Raw genomic sequence first — 26,344 nt, 5'->3', positions numbered from 1 at the left:
CAGCACTCTACAGGCTCTTCAGCCCATGATGTTGTATCGACCTTTTAACTTACTCTAGGATCAATCTAACTTTTCTACATTTTTCTTTCATAACTGTGCACAGCTAAGAGTGTCTTAAATGTTCCTGATGTATCTGCCTGTACCATACATGGCAGTGCGTTCCAGCCACCTCCCTCACAGTATTGAAAAAAAACCTTACCTCTGACACCCCCCTTTTGCTTTTGTCCAATCACCTTAAAGTTATGTCCCCTCATATTAGCCATTTCTGCCTGGGGAAAATGTCTCTGAGTGTCCACTCTTTCCCTGTTTCATATCATCTTGTACATCTCTTATCAAGTCACCTCTCATCCTCTTTCTGAAGAGAAAAGCTCTGGTACACGCAACTATCCTCATAAGACATGCTCCCTAATCCAGGCAGCATCCTGGTAAATTTTTTCTACTCCCTCTCTAAAGTTTCCACATCATTTCTATAAGGCAACCAGAACTGAACACAATACTCCAAGTACGATCTAATCAGAGTTTTATGGAGCTGCAATGTTACCTCTTGGCTTTTGAAGTCAATCCCTTAACAATTGAAGGCCAACACTCCATGCACCTTAACAACTCTCAACTTGCACTGTAACTTTAAGGGACTTATGGGTGTGAACTCCAAATCACACTGTTTGTCCACACCGCTAAAAATCCTGGGATTAAACCCTGCATTCTACCTTCAAAGGGAACTACTTCACACTTTTCTGGATTAAACTCCATTGCCATTTCTCAGTTCAGCTCTGCATCTTATCAGACACTATTCACAACAACTTTATACACTATACCGAAACACCACTAATTTTATCTTCTGAACATGTATTAACCCACCCGGCACTTCCTCATCCAAGTTGTGTATAAAATCATGAAGAATAGAGGTCCCAGAACAGATTCCTGCAGAAACCACTGGTCACCGACCTCTAGGCAGAATATGCTCCATCTGCTACCACTAGATCTGAATCCAAACAGGCAATTTCCCCTAGATGCTATGCTTCTGACTTTCTGAAGGAGTCTTACTGAAATCCATATACCCAACATCCACTGCTCTGCCTTCATCAATGTGCTTTGTCACATCCTCAAAGAATTCAGTCAAGCTCACAAGGCACAACCTGTCCTCCTCATTTTGACTCTTCCAGATCATGCTTCTCCAAATATTTGTAAATCCATACTCTAAGAATACTTTCAAATAGTCCAATGAAGTAAGCCTCACTGGTCTATAATTCCCAGGGTTATCCCTATTACTTTTCTTGAATGGAGGGTTAACATTTACTACCCTTCAATCCTCTGGCATTACAGCTTTATCTAATGAGGACATAAAGAACATTGCCAAAGGCACAGCAGTCTCTTCTCTCACTTCCCATAGTAACCTAGGGTATATCCTGCCTGATCCTGGAGTTTTGTCTATCGTAATACTTTTCAAAAGTTCCAGCACATCCTCTATCTTAAAATCAGCATGTTCTGGCATATCAGTGTGTTTATGCTGTCCTCACAGACATCAACATCCCTCTCAATGGTGAATACTGAAGCAAACTTTTCATTATGGGCCTCCCATACCTTCTCTGACTTAAGGCAGATGATCAATTCTATGCTCCCCTAATCATCCTCCTGTTCTTCACATGTGGAACACCTTGGAATGTTCCTGTATCCTTCCAGCCAAGGTTTAATCATGTCCCCTTCCAGCTCTCCTAAGTCTATTTGTAATCTCCATTCTGGCTCTCAAAAGTCTTGTCTGATCTTTGCTGTCTAACCCTTAAGTATACTTCTCTCTTCTTAACTGATGTTTCATATCTCATGGTTCCTTCACCCTACTATCCTTTCCCTGCCTCAATAGTACAAAATGTATTCAGAACCCCATTCAAATGCTCCCTAAACAACCTCCACATATCCGTTGTGCATTTCCCTGAGTATATTCGTTCCCAGTTTTGCTCCCAGGTTCCTGCCTAATAGCATCATAATTCACCCTTCCCCAGCTAAATACTTTTCCGTGCCGCTTGCTCCAATCCGGTCCAAGGCTATGCTGAAGGCCAGGAATTTGTGGGCACTATTTCCAAAATGCTCACCCACTGAGAGATCTGTCACCTGTCCAGTCATATCTAATATTAGATCCAGTATAACCTCTCCTCTTGTCAGCCTGTCTGTATACTGTGTCAAGTGTCCTTCCTGGACTCACTGAACAAATCAACCTGATTTGAACCTTTTGCACTAAGGAGAGTTAATAATAGAGAAGCGGAAGTCACCCTTGACAAACAACCCTGTTACTTTTGCACCTTACCAAAATCTGCCTCCCAACTGTACTTCAGTGAATCTTTTGCTATTGAGGGGTCTTTAGAATACTCCCAAAAGAGTGATTATTCCCTTCCTATGTGTGACTTCCACCCACACTGACACAGTCAACAATTCCTCCAGAGCATCCTTTCTGCCATAGTGATACTATCCTTTATTACCAATGCTACGCTCCTCTCTCCTCTTTCATCTCTTTTTCTGAAACATCTAAACACCAGAACATCCAGCAGCCAGTCCAGCCTCTGTCATGGGCACAACTTTGTAGTTCCATGTTCCCACCAGTTCTAAATTCATCGACCTTGTTCCTGATATTTCTCATGGCACTTCAGAATAGTAAAGATTTTTTTGTTCTTTGGAATTGTATTTTACTTCATATTTAACATTTTGCATTGAATTACTATATGATTACACTGTGATGTTTATTTCTGTTGGTGTCAAAACAAGTAGTTAATAGAGAGATAATATAACAACAGTAATTAGTTATAGTGTTTGTTCACTTTGCTGTTTTGAAGTTCTTGTTCTCGAATAGTTCTCAGATTCTCCATCCTTACATGAAGTTTTCTGTTATATGTTTCTTTGAGATCTTCCGAGGTGTTTTGAAAATTAACTTTCTAATTAATAAAAATATCAATGCCATATGTTAAACCCTTAAAATGGTATCAGCTGGCACTTTAAATTGCAGAGCAGGCTTTTGGCTGGGACAGTAATAATTTTAAAATGATCAATATTTTGGAATTTCTAGATTGGTAATGAAGGGCTAGCCACTGATTTGCCTGATGACACTGAAGAGGCTTTGAAAGAGTTTGATTTCTTAGTATCTGCTGAAGATGGCGAAGGAGCTGGGGAAGCTCGAAGCTCTGGCGATGGAACAGAATGGGGTAAGGAAATTTGTAAAGTTGATAACTAATTGCACATGCCTGGCCATTGTGTTGTGTGCGATATTGTATTTATTAATGTTCATCTAAGTTCCAATTAGTCTTCTGACAGTGTTACCAATAGTTTTATAATTAGATCTTCGGCATTGATTTAGTGTAATGTGACATGATTGAGTTTATTTGCTGTGTCACAGAAAGATGAAAAGTTCTAGAGTTTTTCTTTACAGCTCAGCTTCATTAAGGTCAAGAAATTGTGCTTGTATTGAAACAGAGGGTTTAACATTAATATTTTTATGCAAACAATCATCAGTTTCATGAAAATTTTCCCTTCTTCATAAGATTCAGCTTCACTTCCAATTTCTTGAGTAATGATATAGCTTGTACAATGTGTGTCATCACCTGTGTATACACAGTATGGGCAAGATTATGGCTTGGGTTGATAGTGGACTGTGATGACCATCTCCGAGTAGAAAACCTGATATGACATTCATTGCTGCTACTGTCTTATGATTCCCAACATGATTTGGGAGGAGGTTTAAACATTATTAGGTGGGATCAGCTATATAACTGTTGTGACTAGAGTAAATTAGAGTCCAGGACAATTGGATCATTTTCTAAATTTACAGCATCTACAAGGCGTAACCATAATACAGCATGGAAGCAGGCCCTTTGCACCAAATGGACAATGCTAACTGCAGCAGCCACTCTAGCAGGCCTCAGTTGCCAGTGTTCAGCCCATAACCGTCGAAGCATCCTGTCACCTTCCCCTCTTCTCCCCAAGTACCTTTCCAGATGTATTTTTATAATTGTACCTGCCTCAACCACTTCCCCTACTGTCACTTCAGGTACTCAGTACCTTCTATGTAAAGAAGTTACTTCTCAGGTCTCTTAAAACTCTCTCCTCTTGTATCAGTGCCCTATAGTTTTGACTCCCTCACCCTGAGGAAAGATGATGAATATTCAGCTCATTCATAATCTTCATAATATTATAAACTTCTGTTAGATCACCCCTCATTCTTCTGTGGTCCAGGGAATAAAAATCTAATGTGGCCAATCTCTCTCTATAAATCAGGCCCTGTAGTCCGTATGGCATTCTTGAAAATCTGTTCTGCACTCTTTCCACTTGACAGTATCTTTCCTGTAACAGTGTGACCAAAATTGTATACAAAACCTCACCATCAACTTGTTTAACTGTAATATAATGTCCTTGCTCCTAAAAATCTCCTGACTGGAGAAGGCCAGCATTCTAAGTGCCTTTTTCACCACCCTGTCAACTTGTGCAGCCCCTTTCGGTAAGCTGTGTGTTTGTACTTCCAGGTCCCTTTATTCCACAACATTCATCAGTACCCTGGCATTCACTGTATAAGTCTTACTCTGGGTTGAATGTCCAAAATGCATCATCTCATAAACATCAGAGTTGAAATCCATTTGCAATTCCTTAGTCCATCTCCATAACTGAACAAGGTTGCTTTGGAATTCATTGTAACCTGCTTCATTTTCAACCAGAACCCCTAATGTGGTATCATCAGCAAACTTGCTAATCATGCCATGTACATTCACATCCAAATCATTTACTTAAATAATCAATAACAGAGGTCCCAACACTGACGCACCCCATGAGTCACAAGTCTTCAGTTGGAGAATTGACTTTTAACCATCACTCTCTCGCTTCCTCTCATCAAGCCAATTCTGAATCTTAATTCACTAGCTCCCCTTGAATCCAAGCGACCTAAACCTTCCAAATCAGCTTGCCATGCAAGACATTGACAAAGGCCTCACTAAAGTTCAGGTAGACAATATCCTCTGCCCTATCTTTAATTTCAGTTGCAAAAGAAACTTTGTGAACCCTTTGCAATTACCTGATTTTCTGTATTAGTTACTCATAAAATGTAGCTTGATCTTCATCTAAGCCACAATAATAGACAAACACAATCTGCCTAAACTAATAAAGCACAAACAATTGTACTACTTCTCGTCAATATTGAATGTACCACTTAAACAATCACAGTATAAGTTCCAAAAGGTACGTGAACCTCTGGGGTAATGCCTTCTCCAAAAGCTATTTGGAGTCATGTGTTCCAATCAATGAGATGAGGTTAGAGGTGTGGGTTGTAGAGGTGTTATACTGTATTAAAAAGACAAAGTCAGGTTACTGACAGAGCCTCCTCTTCTCAAGAAAGATCTGTTTATGTGCACCATGCCTTCATTAAGACAAGAAGAATTGTAGAGATGCATAAAGCTGGAAAAGGCTACAATTTCTAAAGATCTGAGTGTTCATCAGTCCACAGTAAGAGAAACTGTCTACAAATGGAGGAAATTCAGTACTGTTGCTACTCTCCTTAGGAGTGGGCATACTGCAAAAATGCAACGTGGAATGCTGAAGGAAGTGAAAAAGAACCCAAGGATAACAGCAAAAAAATCTGCAGAAATCTCTAGAACTTGTAAAGTCTTTGTTCACGTGTCCACTATAAGAAGAGCACAGAACAAGAATGGTGTTCAAGGGAGGACACCACAGAGGAAACCAGTGATCTCCAAAACAAAACATTGCTGCATTTCTTAAGTTTGCAAAAGACCACCTGGATGTTCCACAATGCTTCTGGGACAATGTTCTGTGAGCAGATGAGACAAAAGTTGAACGTTTTTGCAGAAATGCACATTGTTTCTGTTTGGAGGAAAAAGGGCACTGCATGCCAACACAAAAACATCATCCCAACTGTGAAGCATGGTGGAAAGAGCATCATGGTTTGGGGCTGATATGCTGCCTCAGGGCCTGGACAGTCGTTGAGGGAGCAATGAATTCAAAATTGTATCAAGACATTTAATAAGAGAATGTCGGGGTAGTGGTACCTCACCTGAAGCTTAATAGAAGTTAGATGATGCAACAAAACAATGAACCGAAACACAAGAGTAAATCAACAACAGTATGGTTTAAAAAGAATAACATTTGTGTTTTCGAATGACCAAGTCAAGAGTCCAGACCTTAAACCAGTTGAGATGCCGTGGCATGTGCTGAAGAGAACTGTTCTTGTAAGGTATCCCAGAAATATTGATGAATTGAAACAGTTTTGTATGAAGGAATGGTCTAAAATTCTTCCTTGCCATTGTGCAAGTTTGATTAGCCATTACAGGAAATGTTTGGTGGAGGTTATTGCTGCTAAATGAGTTACTAAATACAAGGGTCTGCTTACTTGAACTGTGATTAAACAGTGTGTTCAATAAAGGCATGAAAAGTACAATAGTATGTGTGAATATTAGACACTAGACAATAGGTGCAGAAGTAGACCATTCGGCCCTTTGACCCTGCACCACCATTTTGAGATCATGGCTGATCATCTACTATCAATATCTGGTTCCTGCCTTGTCCCCATATCCCTTGATTCTCCTATCCATAAGATACCTATCTAGCTCTTTCTTGAAAGCATCCAGAGAATTGGCACTTCCGAGGCAGTGCATTCCAAACCCCCACAACTCTCTGGGAGAAGAAGTTTTCCCTCAACTCTGTCCTAAATGACCTACCCCTTATTCTCAAACCATGCCCTCTGATACTGGACTCGCCCAGCATCTGGAACATATTTCCTGCCTCGATTTTGTCCAATCCCTTAATAATCTTATATGTTGCAATCAGATCCCCTCTCAATCTCCTTAATTCCAGTGTGTACAAGCCCATTCTCTCTAACCTCTCTGCGTAAGACTGTCCTGACATCCCAGGAATTAACCTTGTGAATCTATGCTGCACTTCCTCTACAGCCAGGATGTCCTTCCTTAACCCTGGAGACCAAAACTGTACACAATACTCCAGGTGTGGTCTCACTAGGGCCCCGTAAAAATGCAAGAGGATTTCCTTGCTCTTGTACTCAATTCCCTTTGTAATAAAGGCCAACATTCCATTAGCCTTCTTCACTGCCTGCTGCATTTGCTCATTCACCTTCAGTGACTGATGAACAAGGACTCCTAGATCTCTTTGTATTTCTCCCTTACCTAACTCTACACCACTCAGATAATAATCTGCCTTCCTGTTCTTACTCCCAAAGTAGATAACCTCACACTTATTCACATTAAGCGTCATCTGCCAAGTAGCTGCCCACTCACCCAACCTATCCAAGTCACCCTGAATTCTCCTAACATCCTCATCACACGTCACACTGCCACTCAGCTTAGTATCATCAGCAAACTTGCTGATGTTATTCTCAATGCCTTCATCTAAATTGTTGACATAAATCGTAAACAGCTGTGGTCCCAATACCGAGCCCTGTGGCACCCCATTAGTCACCACCTACCATTCCTAGAAACACCCATTCACTGCTACCCTTTGCTTTCTATCTGCCAACCAGTTTTCTATCCATGTCAATGTCTTCCCCCCAATGCCATGAGCTTTGATTTTACCCACCAATCTCCCATGTGGGACCTTATCAAATGCCATCTGAAAATTAGTGTAGGCTAATTGTGTTTCTCTATTATTATGACTTAGATGAAGATTGAACCATATTTTATGAGTAATTAATGCAGAAAACCAGGTAATTGCAAAGAGTTCACAAACATTTTCTTGCAGCTCTTCAGTTATTTCTTTGAAAAATTCCAAAAGGTCCATCAGACATGAACTCCCACAAAACTGTGCTGATTATTCTGATCAGACCTTGAGTATCCAAGTAACACACAAAATGCTGGAGATTTAACTATCCAAGTGCTGATAGATTTTGTCTCTGAGAATTCCCTCCTGTAACTTCCTTAAACTGAAGTCAGACTCAATGTTCTGTACATTCCTGGTCTGTCCTGGCTACCCTTCTTGAACAGTAGAACAACAATAGCCAGCCTTCAGTCTTCTGAAGCTTTTCCAATGGCTGATGACTAAGCAAATATCTCTTTCAAAGGCTTCCACAGTTTCTTCCCTGACCTCCCATGAGGTCAGGAAGTGTGCATGGTAAACTTGAGGATTTGCCTAACTTAATGTGCTTCAAAACTGCGTATACAGTATTTCCTTCCTTGCGATATGCATATGATACAAGACTTCACTTATTACCTTAATTTCTGTAGTATCTATGATATTCTCCTTGGTATACACTGAAGGGAAGTAGACATTAAACATCTCAGCCATCAATGTGTGCTGCTGACAGATATGGTCTGGATGATGTTTCAAAGGATCTACCATAATATCTCCCTCGTCAACCTTTTACTGTTAATATAACTGAAGATCTTCCTTTCCACAACCTGGAACCTTTCCCACTTAGTTGGCTTCAACTATCACCTTCAAGTTGCTCCTATTTTCCAGTCCTGAACAACCGTCTCAGCCCAAGACATCAGCTGTGAGCACCTGCAGTATCTCTTGTGTTTAACTTTAATCCTCTCTGCCAAGTCCATCTAATGGCTTCTGGGCACTTGATGTGACCCACTTACAAGCTTCCACTTGCTATATGTTCCTTTGCTTTTAAATAATCACCTGCCCAACCCAGTTAAATCCCACCTTAATGTCCTCAAAATTAGCCTTCTTATAGTTCAGGTCTTTAACCTATGGAGTTGTTCTTCTTCCATAACTATTTGAAAACTCATTGAGTTGTGGTCACAGAGCCCAAAGTGCTCTCCAACTGCTATTTCAGTTACTTAGTCCACCTTATTCCGTAAGAAGAGGTCCGGTATTGCACCTTCCCAAGTAGGTTCCTCTATATATTATTTAAAGGAAATTCTTGAACCCACTGAATATATTCTGCCCCACCCAATCCTTTTATATTCTGAGTGGCCCTATCTATATCACGAAAATGGAAATCTCCTACTGGCAATAGCCTATTATTCTCACAACTATGTGCACACTTTTAACTCATCTGCTCCTCAAGCTCCTGTTGACTATTGGGTGGCAGGGGCGGGGGGTGGGGGAGGTCTGTAATAGAGCACTACAAAGCTGACCATCCCTGTCTTTCTTTTAAGATCAACCCAAATGGCATTGTTAGATGGTTCCCCAAGAAGAAGGAAGAAAGCAAATTATAAGCCATTGGTTTGCAAGATGTTGGATTCAATTGTGAAGCCTGAGGTCTCTGGGTACTTGGAGGCACTTGATAAAATAAGCCAAAATCAACTTGGTTGACTTGAGGGAAGATCTTGTCTGACAAATATATTGGAATTCTTTGAAGAAATAAGCAGGATAGACAAAGGAGAATCAGTGGATATTGTGCACTTGGATTTTCAGAAGGCCTTTGACAAGGTGCTGCACACAAAAAACTGTTTAACAAGATAAAAGAAACTAGCATGGATAGAGGATTGGCTGATTGGCAGGAGTGGAAAGAGTGGAAATAAAGGGAACTTTTCTCGTTAGTAACGAGTGATGTTCAGGAGAGATCACTGTTGGGACCACTTCTTTTTATGTTAATGCCAGTGATTTGGATGACATAATTGATGGCTTTGTGGCCAAGTTTGTGGATTATATGAAGATAAGTGGAGGGGTAGGTTGTGTTGAGGAAGCAGCGAAGCTGCAGAGGGACTGAGCCAGATTGGGAAAGTGGACAAAGAAGTGGCAGATGGAATATGTCAGGAAGTTACAGTCATGCTCTTTGTTGGAAGGAACAAAAGTATAGACTATTTTCTAAACAGGTAGAAAATTCAAAAATTTGAGGTGCAAGGGGACTTGAGAGCTCTCATGCAGGATTCCCTAAAGGTTAACTTACAGGTTGAGTTGGTGATGAGGAAAAGAGATACAGCGTTAGCATTAATTTTGAGAAGACTAGAATATAAAAGCAAGGATGTAATGCTGAGGCTTTAAGGCACTACTGAAGACTCACTTTGAATGGTGTGAGTAGTTTTGGGCCCCTTATCTAAGTAAGAATGTGTGAGTTCAGAGGAGGTTCACAAGAAAGATTCCAGGAATGAAAGGGTTATTGTATGAGAAGCATTCGATGGCTTCAGGTCTGTACTCCCTGGAAGAATGGGGAGGTGGGGAATCTCATTGAAACTTATTGAATGTTGTGAGGCCTAGATAGAGTGGATATGGAGAGGATGCTTGTTATGGTGGGGGAGTCTAGGATGAGAGGGCACACTATCGGAATAGAGGGATGTCCATCTTGAATGGATATGAGGTGGAATTTCTTTAGCAAGAGAGTGGTGAATTCAGAATTCATTGCCACAAACTTGAGTCCACATCATTGGATGTACTTAAGGTGGAGATTGATAGGTAGACTTGATTAGTCAGGGCATGAGAGGTTTGAGGTAGATGGCAGATGAATGGGGTGAGGGGGAAAATGGTTTAACAGTCACACCTTTGGTACCTTCATCTTATTTATGAAAATTATGAATTGTTGAGCCCTTACATCCCCGTGGCATACCACTCAAGAGACTCAACTCTAGGCTGCAAGAGAAAGATACAAAATACACAAAATGCTGGAGGAACTCAGCTGTTCAAGCTGCATTTATTGAAAGGAATAAAGAGTCAGCATTTCAGGCCAAAACTGCCACAGTCCAGGTGCTAAAGTTGAATCTGAATAAAACTATGGAGACCAGCTTCTTCTCATCACCACAGTTTATTGTGCACTCTCCTGCAGGAGTTTGAGACCCAGTTGTCGAAGGGAAGGCATGTCAGTACTGCCGACCATCTGACAAGTGGACTGCCTTAGTCAGGTTACAGCCGTATATTTATACATAGTAAGCCCCATACATTATTATTGCAAGATGTTACTTAAACTGGTAAGCTCACCAAGTCTGTTGACCAAGTCTTAGATAAGAGAATCTGCTAAATCAAGGTTTGATTATGGATGTACTGTCCAGTCCTTATCAGTGGTCCTCCCTTCCTCTAGACAAATAAAGATACACTATCAATTATCAATTCTCAATGTCTCTCTGCTAATTAAGAGAGAACTAACAAAAGCCAGCTTTTTTAACTAACTGCTGAAGACAGAGTTTACTTCAGTTCTAAATTTCCTGTTCAGTCCCAATTATTCTTTTAGCCAGAGGTTACTTAGGTTCAGAATGATTTTTTATGTATCTTAAATTCCTCATTCCCTCCTTTTTATCATTTCATGATAACTCTCAGGGCCCAAAGGTTACAATTGGTTCCCATGCCTGAAGCAGCTAGCCACCAGTGGCTACAAGCATCGCAATACAAGAATAACAGCAATTGCAATAAGTACAATACTTCCATAATGTAATAGTATACCACCGATATCCCCGAAGAAGCTCCCAAACGACCACCATCCTGTCCCACTGCCAAACCCATGCGACCTCTGTCCTACATTATGAATCTTTTGTATTTCCTGGGCTATATGCTCAGAAAGGGACGATATGTTACTAGATTCATCGGATATGTAGGTACAGCATCCTTTTCCTATAATGGCGCATGTTCCTCCTTTCTCTGCCAGAATGAAATCAAGAGCCATCTGGTTCTGTAGGACTGTTTGCTGGATTGCAATCATTGCAGCGGATATTTCTGTTACTTGGGCCTGTGTTTCTGTCAGGGCCACTGCAGTATCATTGGCCAGCTCCTCAAGTGCTGTTGCTAAATTGATTGTCTTTCGTTGATTCCTGGCTACTCCATAGGAGGGAAAAACAATTATTAAAAATCTTTCAGTCTCAGTTATACCTCTCAGCAGTCTGTTCCAATGGAGGTGCTCCTGCAGCTGGGCCATGACTCTCAGGTGGGGTACTGAATATGCTAGATAACAACAACTGGTCCACCCTTTGCTGGGACTTTGTGGATCCCATCTACTGGCAGTTTCCCCTGGGAGCCAGACAGAGGCCAGATTTCCAGACACCCAGTGGGTGCCAATTACTGGTTGGGGAGGGTCTGCAGTGGTATAGGTGGTGCAGCTGCTATTTCCCAGAAAAACTGCATCTTCCCCTCCCTGGAATTTACAGTAACAGGTGGCATTTACTACTCCACTGCTGGGCACCTGCAAGTATGGTCAGGATGCATGTTTCCCAGTATAGGAAGTTCAGTTTGGTGGGGGCCTGAGATGCTATCCCTCAAAACACTGACAGCCACAGTGTTCTCTGACTGGACCAGAGTTCGTCACCTCACTTCCCCAGGTGTTATTTGAGAAAGCCCAGGCTGAGAGTTCCTCTCTCTGGTTGAGCGGGATTACTGACATTGGGATCATAGTTTTACCATGCTGCGGAATTTCGGCACAAACCCAGCAGGCCCCTAGTTCTACCTGTTTGGCATAGGTGTGACAGAGAGACAGAAAGGTGTTAACATGGGGGTCCCTGGACGCTGGGGTGAGCCCTCTCAAAGACATAAGCACGAACACCACTATCAACCGATACATTTTCCTTCAGTCCAAGAGAGTCCTTCTGCTCAATTCCTTTAGTAACATGTTTACAGTCTGTTCGATGTATCCACCAAGATTGCCCATTCAGTTTCACAGCTGTGGGAGTGGTCAGTAACATCTGGCCGTCTCTACCGAGGTCCGAGTTTCCTTCAATCCCAGTTCTTGATTAGAACAGAATTCCCAGGTTCTATGGTGGGATAGTCACTCCTCTCTGTGGGATAATTCTCTTCCTTGTAAGCCCGTCGTACCTGTGAATTTAATGTTTGGTTAGTTGGCATATATATTTCCCCATCTCTTCCCCTTAGGTAGGCATATCCAATTTTGCTGGTAGAATTTCTGGGAGCATGGTACACAAGATCTTGGTCCCCAGGATGTCCTCATGGGTCGTCCATAAATGATTTCAACTTGTGACAGCCCTGTTTTCCTCTGTGGGGTAACTAACCCTCATGTGGAATAGGGCTAACGGTAGGACCTTCAACCAAGTGAGTCCAGTTTCCGCTGTTAGTTTGGCCAGTTCACTCTTCAGAGTGCCATTGGCTCTTTCCACTATGCCAACGGCCGGTGAACGGTGTACACAGTGAAATTGTTGCTTGATAGCTAGTTCGTTACTTACTCCTTCGTTTACTTTCACCACAAAGTGCGGGCCATTGTCAGAGCTCAGCTGCTGTACCTGGGAATTATTTCCTGTAATAATACTTTCATAACAGTCATAGCAGTATTATTGGTAGTTAGAATAGCTTCAATCCATCTATTAAACACATCTAAAATAACTAAGTAGTATCTATAGTAATGTACTCTAGGCAAATCAATAAAATCAACTTGTAGATATTGGTAAAAACTGTGTCAGAACACAAACCTGTCCCACTGGGGTGATTCAAGTACCTAAGCTGGGGTCTTTTCTGGCACCCCAACTGGGACCACAGTTTGTGCTCCTCCTCAGAGGCGTCCCCCTGAAAAGTACGTACCTCCCACATGTCACAAAGGTTGCTTGACAGGAAGAGGGGACTACAACTACCTAGGATTGTGCTGCACTTTTCGCTGTCTTGTCCACTAAAGCATTGCCTTCAGTGACTGGGTCAGACATGCGGGTGTGGGCTGCACATTTGATAATAGCCAAAACTTGAGGTAGCTGTAGAATGGTGAGAAAGTTGTTTACAAAGGTGGCATTACTAATGGGATGGCCAAACGAAGTCCAGAATCCCCATGTTTTCAAAGAGCCCCGTAGTAATGTACAATTTCAAATGCATAACGGGAGTCTGTGTAAATATTCGCACTTTTGTCTGTTGCTAGGGTACAGGCATGAGTCAGAGCAAAAAGCACAGCTTTTCTGGGAGGAGACAGCTGCTTCAAAAGAGGCTTGCCCAATTACTTCATTGTCTGTCATTATCATATAGCCAGAATATCGTTTCCCTGCTGGATCCACAAAAGAGCTTCCATCCTCATGAAACGTTGCCTTGGGCTTGAGGGGGTATTGCAGAATGGATGGGAGAGTCTGTCCTCCTTTTATGGTGATCCGGACGTTGGGGAGGGGCAGTTGGTGCGGCCAGCTTCATGGCCTGAAATTGCCCAGAGATGGGGTACAATGTCTTGGGTTTGGACAATATTTAAAACTCCTTCCAGTATCAGAGTTGGCCCAAGGGCAAATCTTGCCATTCTCCCTTGGTGCTGGAGGCTTGTTTCATCAGGGTGTTGGCAAGGAACCCTAGGCTCTTTGGCTTGAACCTAGGGCAAACCCTAACGGTGGTATGGGGAGCCACCAGTCCTGTCTGTCGCCAGAGGAAATCTGGAACTTCGGCCAGTAATGCACTGCCCTCCCTTCCTTTAACCTCTCCTGTCACCGTGACTGGGAACTTCTGTCCTCGAGGGATGCATAATATTTGCTTTCCTCAGTGGCGCACCCCATAGGGTCATAGCACAGGGTCACATGGGGGTCAACTACTGGCAGAGGGGATTCAGATGAAGTGAAGTCCAGATTAAGTGCCCACCACTGGGGTGTTGGTAACTGGGGAAGCAGTTGATTGTTCACTAGTCCCAGGGTGATACCCTTGTCTGTGCATAGAATCTCGACTTCCAACGGATAGAGCAAGTCTCCCCCTGCTAGATGATGTCCCAGACTGGTGGTGACTGTAAATGAAACCTCACACTGGGTCATCCTGGAATTCCACCTGCAGTGGCTGGGTACATGAATACGTACGTTTCGTGCCTTCGAACCCAAGCAGAGTGATTATAGCGCCTGATAGCTGGAATCCCTTTTCCGATACTATTTCCTGATCAAGAGTGGATGTGGTTGCCTCAGTATCAATCATAAATGCAATTGGAATTCCAGCAACTTGCAATATTACATTGGGCTCTTCCTGAGGGGTGGTACTCATGGTAGGAAGCATCCTTGCTTGTCAATTTCTAAATGGGTTGTTCTCCTCACCTGTCCCTTGCTAGGTTTTTGTTCCCATTTCGGATCCCCAGATACAGCCTGCTCTGCATCCTTCTTCTCGCTAAACATATTCACCTTTAATATTAGTCTCCTTCGGGGTTGATCGTGATTCGAAAGCTGGGTCTTAATAATATGTCAAAGCTCGTCGCATTCGATTTCGGTCATTGTCAGCCCAATCCATATTATTTGTTTTAATCATGTTGGCTAACTTAGTTGGTAAGCATTGGAGCAGTAGAGCATTAAACTGGGGGGATGGATTCCCATTATTAAAGGCTTGGTTTCCTGTGAAAGTGTCATAGTAGGCCACAAATTGCTCCCAGTAGTTGGGTCTCAGGCTTATGTTTGTATTCAAGTACTTTAGTAATGTTTACAGGTTGTTGGAGAGCCCTCTCCAAGGCTTGAATGATCTGTTCTGTCTGCTCATTCTCATTATGAATTCCCACCAATAACTCTTGATAGGTTTGGTATCTCAATTCTGCCTTCCATTTCTGCCCCTCATCAGCTGAGAGAATCATGCAGACTGAATAAATCTTGCAGGGTAGCATTAAACATTTGTGTAGTACTGTGGACATACTGAGCAAACTGTGCAGGTTTTCCTTTTCTATACGGGGCCTGATTCATGATCATTTCTTGATGCATACACAGGAATTACTGAGGGCTGTGCCTCCTCCGCTGCTTGTGGATTAAGCAACATTCGGGTGGGCACTTGTCTTTGTGGAACCATTACCTCTGGGGTATTATTGGACTCTTCCCTCCCTGTCTCAGAATAATCCCCGGTATTCCTTTTCTGGATCTCAGGATTTGGAGAGCCTCCTCTTCCCCGCTGTTACTGTTTACCCAAGCGGCTACCGTATCTGAATACTGGGAGGATTGGGGTTTGGGAGCACTGGGTGCACTTGGCCCCTGGTAAGGTGGGGGTTGGTATGGTGGGTGCCCACTCCTCATCACGGTCACTGTCCTCAAACAAGGTTGGTATGTCAAACATGGGTTTGGTATCCCTTGTTTTCCTATTAGTTCGAACTGATGTTCCTGCCCTTCTCTCCTATCTAGGCTGCTCTTGGTTTGCTTACATTTTCCTGCTCTGGTTTTTGGCGCCCATCCACCCATTCACACTCCGCTTTTAACGTCTCCCAATTTTTTGGCATTCCTTCTGCCGTATATACCTCTATCCCTTTGTCACAAGCATAATTCCTCCAACTTGCTAATAATGTACTGGTCCACTTTACATCTTCCTTATCCTTACATTCCTTTATCAGCAATTTCCACTTCTTTTCACAGTTCTTTTTCCATATCACATTTACTGCTTGTTCACATGAGGTAATATCGCAGGCTCCCCCCAGTGGCCACATTTTGATCCCCAATTTCTTATTCAGCGCTGCATTCAACATTTTGCAAATCTTTTGAGCAAGAAGATAGGATGTTGAAAAAATAGGACCTATCAAGTATGACATTGGGAAAATGTGTAACGAAATGGAGGAAACAGCAGGGGTACTTAATGAATACTTCAGTATTCACTATGGAAAAGGATCTTGGTGATTGTAGTGCAGACTTGCAGCAGACTGAATAGTTTGAGCATATAGATATTTAGAAAGAAGATGTGCTGGAGCTTTTGGAAAGCATCAAGTTGGATAAGTTGCCTGGACCGGATGAGATGTACCCCAGGCTACTGTGGGAGGCGAGGGAGCAGATTGCTGAGCCTCTGGCGATGATCTTTGCATCATCAATGGGGATGGGAAAGGTTCCAGAGGATTGGAGGGTTGCGGATGTTGTTCCTTTATTCAAGAAAGGGAGTAGAGATAGACCAGTGAGTCTTACTTCAGTGGTTGATAAGTTGATGGAGAAAATCCTGAGAGGCAGGATTTCTGATCATTTGGAAAGGTATAATAGGATTAGGAATAGTCAGCATGGCTTTGTCAGGGGCAGGTTGTGCCTTACAAGCCTGATTGAATTTTTTGAGGATGTGACTAAACACATTGATGAAGGAAGAGTAGTAGATGTAGTGTATATGGATTTCAGCAAGGCATTTGACAAGGTACCCCATGCCAAGCTTATTGAGAAAGTAAGGAAGCATGGGATTCAAGGGGACATTGCTTTGTGGATCCAGAACTGGCTTGCCCACAGAAGGCAAAGAGTGGTTGTAGACGGGTCATATTCTGCATGGAGGTTGGTGCCTCGGGGATCTGTTCTGGGACCCTCACTCTTCGTGATTTTTATAAATGACCTGGATGAGGAAGTGGAAGGATGGGTTAGTAAGTTTGCTGATGACACAAAGGTTGGAGGTGTTGTGGATAGTGTGGAGGGCTGTCAGAGGTTACAGTGGGACATTGATAAGATGCAGAACTGGGCTGAGAAGTGGCAGATGGTGTTCAACCCAGATAAGTGTGAAGTGGTTCATTTTGGTAGGTTAAATATGATGGCAGAATATAGTATTAATGGTAAGACTCTTGGCAATGTGGATCTTGGGGTTCGAGTCCGAGTCCAAATGACGTTCAAAGCTGTGGTTAAGAAGGCATGTGGTCTATTGGCCTTCATGAATCGTGGAATTGAATTTAGGAGCCGAGAGGTAATATAGGACCCTGGTCAGACCACACTTGGAGTACTGTGCTCAGTTCTGGTCACCTACTACAGGAAGGATGTGGAAGCCATAGAAAGGGTGCAGCAGAGATTTACAAGGATGTTGCCTGGATTAGGGAGCATGCCTTATGAAAACAGGTTGAGTGAATGCGGCCTTTTCTCTTTGGAGTGACAGAGGATGAGAGGTGACCTGAGAGAGGTGTATAAGATGATGAGGGGCAGTGATCGTGTGGATAGTCAGAGGCTTTTTCCCAGAGCTGAAGTGGTTGCCACAAGAGGACACAGGTTTAAGGTGCTGGGGTGTAGGTACAGAGGTGTTGTCGGGGATAAGTTTTTGACTCAGAGAGTGGTAAGTCCATGGAATGGGCTGCTGGAAATAGTGGTGGAGGCAGATACGATAGGGTCTTTTAAGAGACTTTTGGATAGGTACATGGAGCTTAGTAAAATAAGAGGGCTATGGGGAAAATTTCTAAGATAGGGACATTTTCGGCACAACTTTATGGGCCAAAGGTCCTGTATTGTGCTGTAGGTTTTCTATGTTTCTATGTTTTTTCCTTGCCTGGAAAACTTTCACACATATTGGGTCGGGCTGTTCCTGGCTCACTCATGACCCATGTTCTCTAAGTAATTTATCTGGCACAAGGCCTCCTGCTCAATCAATAAATTTACCCAGCTTGGTACCTGCTGCCCATTTAGTAATATTTTGCTTACCTTATAAGTTTCCTGACAGATTCTTTCCTGATCCTGTCAAGGTATGTAATCAGCCTTGGGTAAGGCTCCAAAGGAACTAACGGAGAGCGACAAAAGGTAAAATACCTATTGGGTGCCCGGTCGGTCTCTGCAGTCCCCAGAGAGGTCTAGCTGCTTACTCTGCCAGTCTGCTTGTCACTCCCTATATTGGGATCCTGTTCGTGATGCCAAATGTTAAAGTTGAATCTGAATAAAACTTGGAAGACCAGCTTCTCGTCACCACAGTTTATTGTGCACTCTCCTGCAGGAGTTTGAGACCCAGTTGACAAAGGGAAGGCATGTCAGTGCTGCCAACCATCTGACAAGTGGACTGCCTTAGTCAGGTTACAGCCGTATGTTTATACATAGTAAGCCCCATACATTACTATTGCAAGATGTTGTTTGAACTGGTACGCCCACAAAGCAGTGCAAAATTTAATTACTGAGATAAGAAGTCCGCTAAATCAAGGATTGATTATAGACGGATGTACTGCCCAGTCCTTATCATTTATTCCCTTTGCAAGGCCTTAATTACAGACAGATGTTGATTCCTGTCCTTATCAGTGAGTCCTCCCTTCCCCTAGACAAACGAGGGTACAATATCATTTATCAATTCTCAATGTCTGTCTGCTAATTAAGAAAGAACTAGCAAAAGCCAGCTTTTTTAACTAACTGCTGAAGGCGGAGTTTACTTCAGTTCTAAATATCCTGTTCAGTTCCAATTCTTCTTTTAGCCAGAGGTTACTTAGGTTCAAAATGATTTTTTATATCCTCAGTTCCTCACAGGTGAAGAGTCTTGGCCTGAAACGTCGACTCTATAGAGGCTGCCTGGTCTGCAGAGTTTCTCTAGCATTTGGTGTGTGTTGCTCTGGATTTCCAGCATCTTTAGAATCTGTTGTGTTTAACTTTAATGCTGCCTCCCAAGTACATCTCATGCCCCTTTATGAAACCTCCCACTGGCAATCTGTTCTTATTCTTTTAAATAGTCACCTAGTCAACCCAGTTAAATGTCCTCAAAATTGCCAGTGCTTCAGTTCAGGTCTTTAATGTGTGGAACTGTTCTTTTTCCATAACTATTTTAAAAACAAATAAAATTGTGGTCACTACGGCCAAAGTTCTCCCCTACCGCCACTTCAGTTACTTGGTCTACCTCATTCCCTAAGAAGGGGTCCAGTATTGTTCCTTCTCTATACTGTATATTACTTGTGGAAACACTTGGACTCACTGAGCAAATTATGCCCTGCCTTGACATTTTTATTCTGGGTGGCCTTATCTAAATCAGGAAAATTGGCTGTCTTGTACTGGCAATATCCTACTTATCTCACAACTATGTACAATATTTCAACTAATCTGCTCCTCAGATGGGGGGGGGGGGTGCGGGGGGGCAGGTCTGGCAGTTCTATAATATAGCCTTATGAATGTGACTGCCCCTTTCTAAATTTTAAGATCTACTTAAATGGCATTGCTTGGTGATTTCCTCAAGAATATCTTCCCTAAGCACTGCTGTTATTTCCTCTCATCAGCTTACACCCTTGAATGACATATGAAGACAAAGGTTTAATTGTTGACGCTGCAGTAGTACTGACTCAGCTTAACAGTGTCTATTTCAAAGCAGTTTGCTTGATTGGCACTTATTCACTACTCAATACAATTGCCCTTTACATCATTGACATACTTCAGCTATGGCATGTTTTACCTATAGATTGCAATTTGGGTATTCATTTTCAGCAGCTCTTTCTAAAACTGCCTTCATCACCAAGGAGGGCAGATATAAGGAAGGAGCAAGGAAGCTGAATCATGACCAAATCCTTTACCAGGTCTCACAAATTCCTGGCTTGGATCTATAACGTCAGCTTTTCATCAACACTTGGTCAATGTTCTGAAACTTTTGGGATGCTTTGAACATGTGAATATAAACAGTTTAAAAGAAGGTCATTATCTTGAGGATAACCCAGTGACTGTTAACAATCAATCCTGTGTCCTGAAGATTTTTTTTAAGGATTAGTTTGACTAATTGATTGTAAGTAGTGGTAAATGTAGTTTTTAGAAGGAAAATAAATTGCCAGCAGTTAGTGCTGTTTGTTTAAAGTTTGTGTTAATACTGTGCCTTGACCTTGGAAGTAAATTTTGCATTTTTCCCTTTGTGACTGTATGATGACCCACAATTCTGTAGCACATTATCTTTCTCCCCGCTATCTTGTTAAAATTCACCTCTTACACAAAATCTTTTGCGACAAAGTAATCATCATAATTCTTTGAACAAAGTGTCGGCATTTGAAGTTTTCAATTGTTTTAATTTTGCATAAATAATTGATTTGTATAAATAATATATAACATTCTAGGAAACCTCCAGATGCTTTTTCCATATGTATTCTATTTTATTTTCTTTAAGTTCTATCAATTGTCTAATTAATAGTAAATTAAATTAGTTTAATTCTGAACTTCTCTCTTGATTAATCTACATCTGCAAATCTGTGAATTACAGATGGTGATGAATTTGTGGTCTGTCTTAATAGTATTGATAACCTTAGCCAAGGATTTTTAGGTATTTTGCTTTTGGCTGTTTATTAGAAAGTTCCAATTTAGATGAGATAGATGTGTTCAGGGTGTTCCAGGGTCAAACAGAAATCCTGAGTTCCAAGAGAAATGTATTTTAGCTTTTTGTCCAAAAAAAACTTGAAATTTCTCTCAAGCTTTCTTAATTTTTAGCATTTATTCTTCTACTAGGTTATTCCTCTTTAATACTTAAATGTATGAAGCTTTTTGGAACTGGACTGCTTTGTGAAATCTGCCTAGAGAACTATTACAAAGAAAAGAATGTAAAAATTAGGGGTAATGGTTATACTGATAGTTATCTTAACACTGACATTCAGTAGGATTGTGGTTGAATGTTAACCTGAGCTTCAGTTCCCACTCTCCACCAAAATCATCCAGGGATTTGGCAAATATTGTTTTCCTTTCATAAGACAAAAAAAAAATACTAGAGGTCCAAAAATCCCAAGAACTCCGAATTATTTCTCTTCCATTGTTTATTCTCCATCTTCTTTTCTCCTCTAGTTCTAACATATTCTTGTTATTTGGGTTCTGAACATTTGTAATAAGCCTCCTGTTGGTTTATCAATGTCAAGAACAGGTTTTTTATCACAAAGCAATTTTTTTTACCGTCAATAGGCAACAGTAAAAGAAATTTTAAAAAAGGAAAATATACAATTCACAAACTGTCAAAATATGATAAATTAATGAATAATAGTGAAACTAATCTGTGGATTATCATTTAGTAAACAGACAATGCCTAGAGTGATCAAATGAAAGAGGGTTATTACTAATCTTAGCACATATTGATACTTGCCTTTGAGTGAACTTCTTAGCAAGGTGAAAGGAGAACCCTTTTTGTGTGCTGTCCAATTTATTGCTTGTAAGGGAAGGTGAGAGTGAAAATACTGATTAATGGTGCTTTGCTATATTGGCTACAATGGCATGGAATTGCAATAATCAAGTTCACATTGACCATTAAGAATAGCCTTTCCAAGAATAGGGCCTATAAACAAAGAGTAATTTGCTTTTAATTTTTTTTCATTTAAAATTGTTAAAATATTGTGTAATTATTCTTTGGTTATGTTTTAAACCACTAATCCACTTGAACTAGCAGCATTGATTGCTTGCATTCCAATTGGCTGATTTTTTTTCAATGATGTGCTGCATGTAGACAAAGATGACTTCTCACCAACTTCGGAGGTTTGGGCAGTAGACAAGGGACTAATGAGTAAACTGAAGGAACAGTACATGAAGGAGCGGAAAGGCAAGAAGGGGGTCAAGAGTAAGTGCAGATAATTCTTAACAATACAATGCAACCTTTCTTATCGACATAAATCTGTTTTACTCTCATTTCTTTTTCATTAATTTCTTTATTTTTTCAGTCCTTTCCTTTAAAACTTAAAACTGTAGATTAGGGGTGCAACGAACGTTAGTAAGTGGGGTTTGAATTGTGGTGTGGAAGTCATATAGGCTGCATCTCTGAGAGTATAGTTCTATCTGGACTTAAAACATTCAGAAAATAATGATTCTTAAAATTTATATAGTCTTGAAATTATTCAGTTCATAAACTGACATTCTCCTTGTATTAGGCAGACCCAATTGGCAAGATTGCTTTACTTTGAAAAATATACATACAGTATCGATTTAATTCTAAAATGATGCATTTGTACCTTATAAACAGGTTGCCAACAAACTGTCAGAAAGTTCCAGAATTTTTGAATGTTTGTTGAAAGCTAAAACTTCAATAGGAGTTAAATTCAAAATGTAGAAAATTAAATTGCTGGTTCTATCATCTTTAATGTAGTGATAACAAGAGAATTGTAAACTGTTTTACCTTCAGGTAAAGCTCAAATACTGCATATAGTACACAAGAACTAACATTGCATGTTAAACATTTTAAACTGCATGTTTCATTCCAGCAAGAAGTGCGCACACATTGATATAGTCTTGCAATTTTATTCCTAATGGATGCCCGTTTATGACTAAATTCTTTTATCAAAGTAATTACAATGTTGGCTTTCTTAGAATTTGTCTTTGATATTAGAATAAAATCCTGTAAGAAACAAGGAAGATGCAGGGAGTGAATAATGTAATATTTAGTAATAGAGCCTCAAGCTTTTTAAATTTTATTGATTTTGGTAATTCAAAGTAAACTCTTCATTATTTGCTGCAGTGTTGATTGGAACTAGGATTATTGCTTCCTTCAGATATAACAGTTCAGGGGTGGGATGATGGGGATGGGTAGAGGTAGATAATATCAACTTTTAAGCAACTTGTAATAAACATAGACTTTAGGCCATATAATTTCATAATTACAATATTCAATAATGTTTTTAACAAATAGAATGTATAATTCAGATTGAAAAACAATTTACCTCCATGTCATTGGCATTGAGGACATGAAGAAAATGTTTCAATTCTATATTATTATGCTGCCCATGTTCTTAAATCCTATCTATATGTAGCTTTGGGAGAAAATTTTAACCTGAAGATTTGAAAACAAGAAGAGTTCATATTTGGTATATTTTAAAATGTTGAATTGGTATTTTAACCTGCAAAGAGAATCATGAACACTGTGATTGTTTGGTTATGTTGGAATAACTTTAGTTCTCAGTAAAGAAATCTTCTGAATAAGGCTGTGCTGCTATGAGTATCCAAACACATATTTCAAATACACAAATGCTAGAAATCAGAAACTAGTGTTCACTTGGATCACTGTGGAGGTGGATGAACAGGAGTTAATTCACAGGAATTATGTATTAATTGTGGAGAAGCATAATATTTCCTTTGACTCTAAACATGATTCTTCCTGTCAGTTTTAAACTCTTATATGTATAGAATCAAAGAAGGTGACCATTACTAATTAATTGCTTGCAACTGATAAAAAAAACAATTAGGATCTAATTGCACAAAACTCTTCAATAAACTTATCTTTTTCAGTCTTGGTTTTTCTCATTCTAGCTACCATATGTACTGATGATATTTTTAAATTTTCTGCCATTAATACTCAGTATGATATGTAGAATGCATAGCAAAAGAGGCTTGTTCTCATTATTGCATTTTTTTCTGGCCACAGTTCCAGGCTTCACTTTAGGGAGAAATTAAAATTACAGTTTAGCAGCAATATGAAATTAGTGGCATCCATTTAATGGGATGGCGCGATGGTACATGATCTCAATACTGTATCTGTGATGTATCATAAGTAGAAAGAAGTGTGAAAATTTCAATTTAAGCAGTTGCCAATCCACCGGTTTATACTCAATCATCAACAAAGTGATGGTATGAGGTCTTGACTGTACTGTCGGAAGATCTATTAATCTCAAAAATAATCAGTTGATTTTTACTAATATCACTTGCTTTTCACTCGTGGTCCAAACGTGGGTAAAAAATCTAAGTTCTAGAGATGAAAGAAAAATGACTCTCCTTGACATTAAGACAGTATTTTACAGAGAGCAGCATTAGGAGTCCTCTTAGCACTGTTGTCAATGAAAGTTGAAGAGAAAGCTCCTCACTGGTGGGAATTGTATCTCACACTAATGATAGTGGTTGTGGCTGTTAATGATCATCTTCACAGACCCAGGACATTGCTACAGGAGCTAACAGTCACAACAATTTTAAATGGTTTGTTAATAACTTTCCTTCATACCATCATACGTGAGGATGTTCAGTGAGGATCATACAATATTTAATTCTATTTGTAGATCCTCCAAGAATGAAGCACTCTATAACTTCAAGTATTTTTAGCCAAAATATAGATCATAATATGTGCTAAGTAACATTTGTCATATAAAAATGCCAAACATAGACTTTCTCCAACAGGTCAGAGTTGCTAGTCTTTTATCGATTTTCTGTTAGTCAACATTGACCAAAATCTGAACTAGCCACTGAAATTTTGTGGCTACAAGAGCAACTTAGATACTGGATCTCCTGCAGCAAGTGACTTGCTTCATTCAGCAATCCCTTTCACAATTGAGAGAACATATAACAAGTGCAGTGGGATATTATCCATTTGCCAGAGTAAATGCAGCTCCAAGAACATCCAAGGCAAAGCATCGTCTGTTTGGCACTCAAACCACCATTTGGAATATTCATAGTATGCACTACAGTGCCCACTCTATGGCTACAATGGATACTGACTTCAAAATGCAATGCGGTTATTAGGGAAGGCTCCTTTTTCACCATTTCCTTCATTCACAACCTTCATCAGCAAGAAGAAAAATGGCACCTGACTCTTGGGATACCATCATCTATGGGTTCCCTCAAGTTTTGCACTTCTCTTGACTTGGGTAAACATGACCATTCCTCCATCATTCAGTCTAAATTCTTGAAATCCCTACCCAATCACAGCAGAGGGTGGATAGTATATAGCCTTCTCAGTTATACCTTCATCCGAGACCCGAATGGAAAGAAAATTTACACATACTGTAAATTGAAACCCAATAGAAATTGAGGTTGCAGAGGACATCCATTTGTAGTTAACTTTAGCTAATCCAGCTAATATAAAGGAATTAACTCGGGAAGGTATTATGCAGTAATTCCTATTGATGTGGCGTTGCAAAGCAGTTGGAAACCCATTTAACATTATATATTCTCTTTCTGAAGGATGGGGAAATGTCATATTGACATGGGTATTATGATATTTAAGGAGGAAAATCCCTTATGGTGAATGAATAAGCAAAGAGATATGTTGGATGTGGACACTTAATGGGTGGAATTTAAAAAATAGGAATAGACTTGAGGAAAATAGTGAGAGTTGCATATTGACTTCTGGTATACCTGCTAAGAGTCTTAATCTGTACAATTGTAGAATGAAACATAAAATACAATATGTAGATTTATTGGGTTTTTCTAACTCAAATAATGGATAAACAGATTAGTTCTCGTTGGAAATGTGAATATCTACTGTGTTCAATTTTTGTTTGCAGTAGTTTGTCCAGGAAACAATGGAGGGAAGCCATAGTACATTTAGCACTGAATGAGGAGAAATAATTTTAGCTAGCAGCATAATATTGCTGTTATAGTTCTAATAATAAACACTTTGTTGAGAAAAGAGAAATGAATGAGTACATTAGTCATGATTTGGCAGTGGCATGGGAACTGGAGTGATTGGGCAGAGAAAGGGCAATTGCTATATACATAGATGTGGCGTGTAGTTTAGAAAGGGTTAAGACTTTAATTCTGGTAACATGGGCAAATTTGAAATGAGTGATGATTACAGGACTGAGGGTATTATATTTGAATGCACTCTGTATACTGAATAAGGTAGGTGCTCTTGTAGCACATACAGAGATTGGTGGGCATACCGTGAGCATCAGTGAATCATGGCTGAAAGATCATAGTTGGGAGCTTAACATCCCAAGGATACACATTGTATCAAAAGGACAGGCAGTTAGGCAGAGGGGATGGTTGGCTTTGTTGGTACAAAATGAAATCAAACCCTTTGAAAGAGGTGACATGGTATCAGAAGGTATAGAATCCTTGTGGGTAGAGTTAAGAAACTGCAAGGGTAAAAATACCTTGATTGGAGTTGTTTTCAGGCCTCCATACAAACCAGAATGTAGGGTACAAATTACAATGGGAGATAGAAAAGGCTATTATGATAGTCATGGGGATTTCAATATGCAGAATGATTAGGAAAATTAGGTTGG

The 26,344-nt window shown here is 40.5% G+C and overlaps 1 protein-coding gene across 3 annotated transcripts in view; it reads left to right on the top strand.

Moving 5' to 3' along the window:
- The window catches only part of strn3 (striatin, calmodulin binding protein 3), a 174,652-nt gene that overhangs the window by 78,102 nt on the left and 70,206 nt on the right, over window positions 1-26,344 (top strand). For 2 of the 3 annotated variants that reach the window (XM_059956193.1, XM_059956202.1), the window contains exon 7: window positions 3,053-3,188. In XM_059956193.1, coding sequence (XP_059812176.1) covers window positions 3,053-3,188 — 136 coding nt within the window. Of the gene's footprint in view, window positions 1-3,052; window positions 3,189-21,867; window positions 21,979-26,344 lie in introns of all 3 variants that reach the window. The other variant, XM_059956184.1, reaches the window with a different exon arrangement.

The sequence above is a fragment of the Hypanus sabinus genome, chromosome 2 (genome assembly GCF_030144855.1).
Source record: "Hypanus sabinus isolate sHypSab1 chromosome 2, sHypSab1.hap1, whole genome shotgun sequence".
Taxonomy (NCBI): Eukaryota; Metazoa; Chordata; class Chondrichthyes; order Myliobatiformes; family Dasyatidae; genus Hypanus; species Hypanus sabinus.
This window is presented reverse-complemented; position numbering and strand designations above follow the sequence as displayed.